The following is a 10,147-nucleotide window of genomic DNA, read 5'->3' as shown; positions in this document are numbered from 1 at the left end:
TGTGTGTGTGTGTGTGTGTGTGTGTGTGTGTGTGTGTGTGTGTGTGTGTGTGTGTGTGTGTGTGTGTGTGTGTGTGTGTAGCTCTGTGCTCCGAACAGCCTTACCTACCCGCCCCCCCACAGTCTCCCAAATATCTTCTGCTGCTTTATGAAGTCACCCTGCTCTCTGCCTCAGTTTCCCCAGCAAGGCACCATAGGGCACAGCAAGGATTCTACTTTGGGTGCAGTGTAGTCTGATCTTCTGTGATGGCTCAGTTCCAAGGTCTTGGAAGACAAATCAGGTAGAGTCAAAATTACCTTTGAAAATTCCTTGAATTTCCCCTAAAAGAAATTCCTTTCTCAGAGCTTTATGTATCCCCTCCTAAGCTGCTCCTGTGCCACCTGAAATGGGCGAACTCGTGTGTGAAGCCCTGGGGTCCACCTGCTCTTCAGGCACTGCCGGTGCCACCTTCAACGTGAGCCTCTGGGGCCACTGCCAGGTCAGGAGGTTACTTACTGAGAGGATCAAAGCAACAGTAGGGTCACGGCTGGAGGTGTGAGGATGACGCGGACACCAGGGATGCCAGTCTCTGAGGCTGGACCTGGCCTCCTAGCCCCCTCTGCCTCCAGCTTTTCTTTCTCTTCCTCTTGCCTCCACGAGGACTCTAAGGTGGCACCCGGCATTCCCACGGGCCAAACCAAACCTGACAGACTTCTAGCCAGACCTCGGACCGCTAGCCACTCATTGCTAAGGATGTGCATCTAAGGTGTGGCCCCTGCCCAGGACACCTGCATTGTCCCAAGAGGGCTGGTCAATCTTAAAGAATGAACGCTAGAGGGGGCGCTCTGGGGCAGCATGAGAAGCCACAGAGCTGGGTCTGCCACTGTACCCTGGGGGGCCAGGTCAGCGCTGCCCTGGAGTCGTCTGCAGCCCTGCGCGCCGCCCCTCGCCCTCCTCACACGGCGGTGCCAGGTCCGTGGTGTGCGAAGAGACTGAACGCAAAGAATTCTCACTGGAGCAGATGGCCAGAGAGTCACCCAAGCAGCGCACAGGCTGTCTCTGCACGGCCTGTTCTCTCCTGCCCGGAGGGCCACGGAAACACTTTGGGGGCACAGACCCAAACCAGAGGCCAGGCTTCTTTGCCTCTGCTGGCTAGTTACCTCCCCACCCCCTGCTTACCAGCCCTCGGGGTGCCAGTCCAGCTTCCCCATCACAGACTGGGGCTCCCCTAAAGACAGTGTGTCTGGGAACAAGCCCTGGCTCTGCCGCCGCCTCACGGGTGACGCCGGCAAGACCCAGTCCTGTGGATCGGGGGACCGACTGACTAAGCGCTCGCAGGGCCCCACCGAAGACCCGGCAGCAGCAGCGCCCCTCCCACCCCTGACACGGGACGTACACACGGCACGGGCTCAGTCCATTCTGCCAGAGGCTCACCCTCTCCTAAGCACCTGAAAGCCCCCAGGTCTATGAACGCTGCTGCCACATTCGGGCTGTGCAGCCTGCGAGTCGCTCAGAACCCTAGAGGTACCGTGCGCTTCCCTTCCGTGCCAAGCACAGCACCAGGGGAAGGCAGGGTTTGTGGCCTGCCCTGGTCCTCACTCTGCTTGAAGATGGGTGCCATCCTTGGCAGGTGAGCCCGACTGTGATGAGAATAGAGGGCAGAGGCATGGCGGGGCACGGTCCTCTGCATTCCCCCCAAGAGTAGAACAGTGGGCGCCAGGTTTCTCCCTGCACCTCCACAGGGGCCAGAACAGCTCGTGAGCCCCTCTCCCAGGGACGAGAGAGGCTGTGGATTGTGGATCTGCATCTTTCCTCTGCCGCTAGCCCATCCTGGGGCCCGGGGCTTTTGGGCCTCCAGGTATATCTTGTTAAATAAGGACGACACCTAACGGCGGCGCACTGTGACCTCATCTGTGTCCCACGGAAGCTTGTGGCCTGGTGGTTTCAGAAGCTCTCAGGCCAAGTAAGGGATGTCCCCATGGGGCCTCTCATCATAAGGTGACATTTTACACTGTCTGCTGTTGAGCAGGCACCTTCCTGAATCAGGTACACAGCTGGATGCCTGACCCCATCTTCTCAAAAGCTAACACCAGCACCATGAGACACATCCCTCATGTCTACAAGAGGGCACTGAGGCTCAGAGAGGTGAGGTGGCTGCCCTGGCACCCGTGGGCAGGATAAAATGAGCCAGGCTGGCCAGAGTCCGCTGGTAGGCAGTGTTCCCAGGCTTGGTGAACCCATAACCAACACCAGCTAACAAGGAATAATAAGTCTCAGACAAGGGGTGCATGATCACTGCACTGAAAACTACAGGACACGGTAGGAGAAATGAAAGAAGACCTCAATAAATGAGGGACACGTCGAGACCACAGTTCCAAAGACTCAACATAGTAAAGATGTTTATTCTCCCCATAATCATCTAGAGAGCCGCCGTACCTATTAGAAGTTTTCTGTGGAAACTGGCACATGGATGGAGAGACAGGTGCCACACAAAGACAGCCAAGCAAGGCAGGAGAACTGGCTGGAGCCTGCCTGATCAGCTGTCCAGGGCTGGTATCAAACTATAGTGATGATGAAACATGGCCCTGGCAAAAAAGAAAAACTGAAATCTGACTCATGGAAACGAATAGGTTCCACAAACAGAGCCAAGTGTAGACAGTGAGCTGGTTTATAACGATGCTGATACGGTAGGGCAGTGGAGAAAGGACGGTCTTTTCAGTAAAGGGTGCTGAGTCAAGCTGGATATCCAAGTGGGGGAAAACTGTACCCTGACCTCAGCCTCGCACTGCACGCAAAAATTGATTCCAGGCGGACTGTAGATCTCCGTGTGAAAGGTGAACTATTAAAGCTTTAGAAAAAAACAGAATACCTTTATGACCTTGGAGTAGTCAAAGTTTCTTAAATAGGACACAGACAGCACTCTCCAGGAAGGAAATGTTTGATTAACTGGATCACCTTAAAATTAAGACCTTCTGTTCATCAAAAGACACCTTAAGAGAGGAAAAGGGCAACCTGCAGAGGGAGAGGTGTTGTGTGTGTATATACATATTCCAAATAATCTGACCAGTGACTCATGTCCAGGGTAAAGACAGAACTCCTACAAATCAGAAGAGAAGATAACCCAATAGAAAATGGGCAGCCACCGTGGGCATTTTACAAAGGACGATATCCAACTAAGAAATAATCCTGTAGAAAGGGGCTCAACTGTATTAGCCATTGGCTTACTGCAAATTAAAATCACAATTTGATGCCACCAGACACCACTATGGCTAAAAGGGAAGTGATGGAGGATGCCAAGTGTTAGGATATAGAGCGGCCAGAATGTCCCGATGCCACTGGTGGGAGTGGAAATGGTATGCCTGCTTTGGGAAACTGTTAGTCAATGTTTACTAAAAGTCAACAAGCTCCTCCAGTGACCTGGCAACTCCGCACCTAGGCATATACACTCACCAGAAAGCAGCCCAGATGTTCATCAGGGACTAGACAATATTCTTAGCAATAATGATAACAACCCTGCCTTGGAAACTGTCCAAGTGGCCATCCAAGGAGAGTGGATAAACAAAGTGTAGGCCATTCACACAGCGGGGTGCCAGCCGGCAAGGAAAGAGGGAGGCACTGCTCTCTCCAGCCAGACGGCGGGGCTCCCAGGGACTCAGACGAACGGGCGCGTGCGCCGTGTGAGTCTCTCGATAGAAAGTTCAAGAATGGACAAGGCTGAGTCCTGTTGCTAGAAGCCAGGACGCTGGCTGCCCGTGGGCGTCAGTGACAGGGAGCGGGAGCCTAGGGGCTTCCCGGGAGGTTCTGCCGCCTCAGCGGGGGGCTGGTTACGTGAGCGCCGGGGGGTGAGAATGCATAAAGCAGAGTCCACTTGAGATCTGCGTACTCATCGGCGTGTATTTCATCCTTCCAGTCGAAAACAGTGTCCTGTATGCAAGGACAATCCTTTCTAAACTTGACTTGAGAGATGGACAACCCAGGCCTGCAGAGGGGCTGGGTCTGCCCACAAGCACCCTCCACCCTCACCTCAGGGGACACACCCCTCAGGCTTCCTGATCAGGCTGCCTTGGGACTCAGTCTCCCCTTCTAGGTTCAAGCAGAGCCCAAGGGGGAGCTGTGCGGTACTCCCCGACGGCGAGAATGTCTCCCCGTCAACACCCGTGCGGTCTGTGCAGTCATTTTCCCCGGCCACTTCTAGGGTTCGGACAGTCTGTCCTCCAGCGCTACCCTAACCCTAACCCTAACCCTAGCCCGGTCCACGCTAGCCTTGCTGAGGACCTGCACCACGGAGACTGCTGAGCGGGGCCTGAGAGCGCCTGGGCCGGGGCTTATGGATGGCTTCTGAGGAAGTAAGGAGCCTCCCCGCTTTCCTCTGGGCCTCCCACCCAGACGGCGGGCCCACTCCCCAGAGCAGCAGCCCCGGGAGACTGGCTGCGTCCTCCTCTCATGCTCAGATGGAGGAAGCGAGGCTCCCAGAGGTTAGGGGGCCTCCGGGGGCAGCCCGCAGCTGGGCTGGTGCAGGCTGGGAGCCAGATTGAGGGCATCCGATTCCCAGTCCCGTCTCTTTCCCACTGAGCCACTCCGCCTCGCTTTTAATTTAATTAGGAGGACATTTAATCCCCCCGTGCATTTCAGAGACGGGTTTGCGCCTGGCCGGAGCTGTGAGGCTCTGACGGGGAGCCTGTGACTCATGTAGCTTCGCGCAGCCCTCCCGGGCGGGCTCCCACGGGGCTTCCTGGGCACCTTGTGCAGACAGAGGTGGTCTGGAGCTCCGAAGAAGACAGGACAGTGGTCTGGAAAGACAAACTAGCCTCATCTGTTCCTGGCAAGCCCCCTCCTTTAGCCCCCTGGACACTGGCCCCAGAAAGGCCTCTCCGTCCTTTCCCACCGAAGTTTGCAGGGTGAGAAACAGAGCGAGGGGCTTGGGTGTTCGCAGAGGTGCAGTGCCTGGCGCCTCCAGGGTCCATGGGTGTGGGCCACAGTGGGCCCTGGGTGTCCCTGAAATGTCCCAAGCGAACCTAGTCCCATCAATAGAGCTAGTGGCCCTGGTCCACGGAGCTGAGCGCAGGACCAAGCCTTGTGACATTTGCCCCCGTTTCCAGAAGGCACTGGGGCTGGCCCTGGCCTCGCTGACAAATGCAGATTTCAGGAGACACTAGTAGTGACGTGGATGAAAGCCAGGCCACAGCGGCCTTGCTGCAAAAGAGAAACTTGAACGTTTTGGCGTGAGATTCTGCAGGGTCCAGGAGAAAGTTGAGGACATGGAAATTCTAATTAACGTGCACACGGCTGGTTTTGCTCAAGGATCTCCAGGCTGTCATGTCGCAGGAGGCCTGCAAGTATACGCTCGCTGGGTGTGTGTGCGTGTGTGTGAGCGTGCTCGCTCATGGTCACCTGGTGGGTGACCTGTAGCGCCCCAGCCTTGGCCTTGCCTTCCCTCTGCCTTCCTTTCCTAGAAGGCCCCTGGCCTTCCCTGTGCCTGTCTTGGGGTACAGGGTGCTGACCGAACTCTAACCCCCGCAGAGCAGGACAGAGCGGTGGCTAGTTAAAAAGAGCTGAATCTCGCCCATCCGAGATGCCGTGATGAAAAAGATGGAGGGGGCCAGGGACCAACTCTCCTGGAGGGACCCTTCAGGGAAACCACAGGCTGCTATGCTCACAGAGGGTCTGGTCACTCGAACCACCTGTCTTGGGTGTCCACATGCAACCAGCGGGGCAGATGTGGATGCCAGGCCAGTCCTGGCTGACTGCAGCTGTGGGGAGGACTCCATAGGAATGGCCACAGTCTCCCAAGGCTGCTGAGAGAAAGGGTACCCAGGCCACGCCCACACACAGCCCTGGAGCTCAGAGCCACAGGTCCTGATGCTGAGGCCAGTTCTGACCCAGCCGCCCCTGGCCCTGCAGGCCAGCCACCCATGCCGAGGCGCCCACAGCCCTCGCTTCATCTACTCCTCGGGTGGTGCTGGCTGGGGGCCCCTGTCTGCCTTGGGGTGGGAGCCACAGTCCTGGAGCTCCCTCCGGCCTGGGGCTTGAGGGGGTGCCAGATAGGGAGAGGCCCAGGGGAGCCGCACATCGCCCGCTCCCCAGGAGCCGAGGATCCTGGGAGACAGGTACCCAAAAAGGAGTCCCAGGCCCCATACTAGGGCTCAGGGAGCTGGTACAGAGGGCCTCAAGGGCTGGAGGAGGACGCGGCTGCCTGGCCTGTGGACATCCTGCGCCTCCTTGAGAGGGGATGACTTGAGAGGACCTTGGAAAGATGAGTAGGAATCTCATGGCTGCAGGGGAGTGCCAAGGCTGTTCCAGATGGGACACCGTGTGCAAGGCACAGGGGTGGCCTTCCCCTCAGGGGGCAGGAGCCTAGGAACTCACCCCAGCTCCTGGGGAGCAGGGCTCCGCTATGCCCCACTCCCCCAGATGCCTTGTCTCCTGCCTCACTTGCTCCTTGGAAGCCCCCTGTGGCAAGACTGGGCGGGGTGGGGGTGGGGGATGGGGGGTGGGCACAAATGCAGACGAGCCGCCTTCTGGCCCTGCTGGACCTGGAAGACTGTCTTCCTGAAAGGTGTGCGTGACACTCCGGCCCGGCCACCCGGATTCGTGTGAGGGCCCTGGAGCTGCCCAGGGGCTTGCCTGTGGGGCTGGAGTGCCCAAAGCTACTGTGTCCCCCCAGCCCACTGCGCCCTGGGCCCTGCTCGCTGGCAACCCCCTCGGTTGCACCAGGCTGGCGTGCTGACCCCCAGTCCCCTGACCCCTCGCTCCGATGGCCAACAGGCCCCGGAAAGGAGCTTCGCCCAGCCCCAGGGACCTTCCCGTAATCAAGGCTGCAGTGACCTCACCTCCCTGGGGCCCGGCGGGCGGGGAGAGCTTGAGATGGAAACAAAATGTGTCTTTATTTATGCTTTTAATTTGAATCCTGGAACTGGCCCAACACAGTAATACACATAACATCAGTAAAATGCTGAAGAAAAATGGATCTGTTTTTCAGTAACTGCCTCCCACCCACTCTGCCCGCTGTGACACCCCCGCGCACACCCCCCATCCCTTACAGACACCAGGGCGTGCGCCCCTCTCTTCCCCGCATGGAGTCCGTGGGGTTGAGCTGCCCGCAGGAGCCGAGACGGGTCCCCGAGCGGCTGGAGCCGAGTTTAATTAGGGGCATCAATCACCAGGCGGGCCGTGCGGGAGGCGAGGGAATGTGGCCCCAGCATGGGCACCGAGGCCTGGCCATCCCCCTCCCCGCCCTGCCCTGCCGGCAGTCAGAGCCCTAAGTAAGCATGGTGCCCGTCGGTGCCACCTCCTTCCCCAGCCATGGTGGGGTGGGGCCTCTACCCAGCCTGCAGCCCTGGGGGCGCCTAGGTCTGAGGCCCCCACCGTCTCCTTCACTGCGCCTGCATCCCCCCTTCCCCACCTGGGCTACCCCGAGCAGTACTCTGACTACTGAGGACGTGGGCACGCAGACCCCTTGCCGTCTCAACCTTGACTCTGTCTTGACCAGACCACGGTGCCTGGAGGTGTCCTTTCGACGGCAGCCTCCGTCTTTTCACTCCCAGCCTTCACTGCAGACCCCTCCTCCTAGCACCACGCCTAGGCTCCTTCCCACCTTCCCAGCTGGCTCATCTCCAGGGTCTGTACTGGTTCACAGGTTCTGGGGCGAGGACTCTACTGGGTGAGGACTGCCTAGGCCCAACCGGCGCTGGAGGGGACCACTCCTGCTACAACCAGCGGGCCACGCCATGGGACTGCTGGACCGAGAAGGCCCGCCACAGGCTCTCTGGTTGGTGATGCCCCAGGCCCACAGGAAGCAGAGAGAGCTTGGGGCCTCTGTCTTGGAGGAGCGAAGACAAGAAACAGCCAGGCTCCTCTGACGATGCAGCTACACTGGCTTGAGTTCCCTCCTGGGGCTCCCTGGGCAGGTGGGCGGCCTCTAGCCTTGGGAAACGTGGTGCACGCAGATGCCAACACACATGGACCTCGCTTCAAAAGGGGGGACTGTGAAAGGCAGCTGTGAGCTTGGCTTTGGGCCACCTCGGTCCCCAGCCTCACCACCCTCACCCTGGGCCTCTCTGCAGGGGCCTTGCAGGGCCCGGGGAGCTGGTGAAGACTGACTGCCCCGCTGGATGGATGGTGGGTGATGGCCCTGTCCACCCAGGGGGGCAACTCCTTGCATGTGCATTCTGGGGGCCAGCCCACAGCTGAGAGAACAAAGGAGAGTGAGCTCTGACAGGAAGAGAGCGGCCAGGAGGACAGGAAGGGGCAGGCTGAGCGGCACAGTGAGGCCTGGGTGCTATCCACCCACGTGAGGGTCATGGTTCCCAGCAGGCTCTTGGCCGTCCTCGCTCTGATCAGGCACTGCCACCTGGGTTGCAGACACCAGCCACAAAACTGCAACTTTTACCACTTTGGCGTCCTTTGTGCCCCAGATTCGGTACAGGCCTCAGCCAGAGTGGTAAGCTGGCATTCTGCCTTGGGACGCTGACCTGCACCTGCCCATCCCACCTGGCACCCGCCACTGCTCACGCCTCTGCCCTTGCCCATTTATCAAGTGAGCCTATCGGGTCATCTCCGGGATGGGCCCAGAGGTCAGAGCCACATTCCCAGGGGTGGCCTGGAAGCTTGCTCCGGTGCCGAGTCCGCGAGGATGAATAACCCTGCTTCGCAGTGACCTGGGTGGCTCCCACCGAACCTGAGAATGCTTGCTGTGCACACCCTGCTATCGATGGGGTGCTGTCAACCTCCCTGTGAGCCCGGGGGCCTGGAAGGATGGTAGGCCATCCTGTCTGATCATGGTACCACCTTGAGACAGTCCTACCCTCCTCTCACTCTGGCTCCCCGACTCGGTCAGTCCTCTGGTTACAGAGCAGCCAGGAGGCCCTGCAGTTCGGGTCCCGATTCCTCAGTCATCTGCAAGGCAAAGGCCACACCTGGCCGGCAGCAAAGGCAGCCAGCCTGGGGCCTCACTTCCGGAGAGATGCACATGGTTCGGGACAACCTCGAGACCCTTAGAGAGTCCGGAGAGCCGAAACACGCTTTAGTGACTCCGCAGAGAGAAGGAAAGAAGGCCAGCAAGTGACTCTCAGAAGGGCTGAGAGCGCCGCTCACACATCCCAGCACAGAAAGACTTCTCTAGGGGAATCCCCAGTGGGGCAGTGGCCAGAATGGGCCTGAGTGTCCCACTGACCGCGCCACAGGCTGTCACCACTGGGTGCCCTAGCCGGGAGCACTGAGTCACGTCGGAGGGGAATCACACCACGGCCGGGCCCCAGGGATTGGCCCGGCGATACCGCGACGGTGGGGGAGGACGGGCATGCGTCCCAGGCCAGCTGTGCCTCGGGGGCAGGCCAACTGGAAGGCGTGGAAAATCAGCCATTTCCTCCACCTGAAGGAGCCCCTGAGGACAGCAGCGGCAACTGGCAGACAGCAGTCGGCATCTGCCCCGTGGCTTTGGCCAGGGTTCCACCGGGGAAATGCGAAAAACAAAGTCGTCTCTTTTTTGGGGGGCAGGGGAGGGGGCTAGGGGAGAGAAAAACAATCTTCTCAGACGCTCAAAGCACGAAAACAAGTGGAAAATGATCAGTCTGGTTTTCCGTAAGTCAAAACAAGAGGATCATGTTCCCAGACTCGGCGGGAAATGCCCTTGCTCTCTCCTCCCCGCCTGGTGCCCGGGCACTGAGGCCACAGCCCCTGGTGGTCGGCGGCCCCAGGTTGCTGAGGGCAGGCAGCGAGCGGTGGGCACTGAGTGAGGAGACCTGAGCCCTGGTCCAGCACTGAGCCCCACGCCCTTCTAGCTCATCACCCCTGGGCGAGCGGACACTCACTGCGACACGTGGGTGATGGGCGCCAGCAGAGTCTCCCCTTCCAGGTCCAGGTCCTCGGCAAAGCTGTTGGTTCTCATGAAATGGGCCGTGCTCACTTCCAGCAGCGTGGGGCTCTTTTTCACTGTGGGGAAAGATGCGGGACAGCACGTTAGGCTTCCGTGGAAGGCTTGATGGCAGAGGGGGCCCAGGGTTGCTCAGAGCTGAGATGCTCACCCCAAGCTGCTACCCTGGCTGTGGGGCGGACCTGTGCCCCTGGAGCCTTCCCACAGACGGGTAAGATATCTACTCGCAGGGCTGGATGAGGAGTGGAGATGGTGTATGAAGCCTCGGCACAGAGGACTGGCGGGGGGGGGGGGGGC

The 10,147-nt window shown here is 59.2% G+C and overlaps 1 protein-coding gene across 1 annotated transcript in view; it reads right to left on the bottom strand.

The window, feature by feature from the left end:
- Nucleotides 1-10,147, bottom strand: part of KCNQ1 (potassium voltage-gated channel subfamily Q member 1) — a 359,111-nt gene that overhangs the window by 178,437 nt on the left and 170,527 nt on the right. The window contains exon 13 of the mRNA XM_007465957.1: nt 9,789-9,909. Coding sequence (XP_007466019.1) covers nt 9,789-9,909 — 121 coding nt within the window. The remainder of the gene's footprint in view (nt 1-9,788; nt 9,910-10,147) is intronic.

Source organism: Lipotes vexillifer, unplaced genomic scaffold (genome assembly GCF_000442215.2).
Source record: "Lipotes vexillifer unplaced genomic scaffold, Lipotes_vexillifer_v1.1 scaffold1094, whole genome shotgun sequence".
NCBI lineage: Eukaryota > Metazoa > Chordata > Mammalia > Artiodactyla > Lipotidae > Lipotes > Lipotes vexillifer.
The sequence above is the reverse complement of the archived record's forward strand: the minus strand, read 5'-3'. Positions and strand labels throughout refer to the sequence as shown.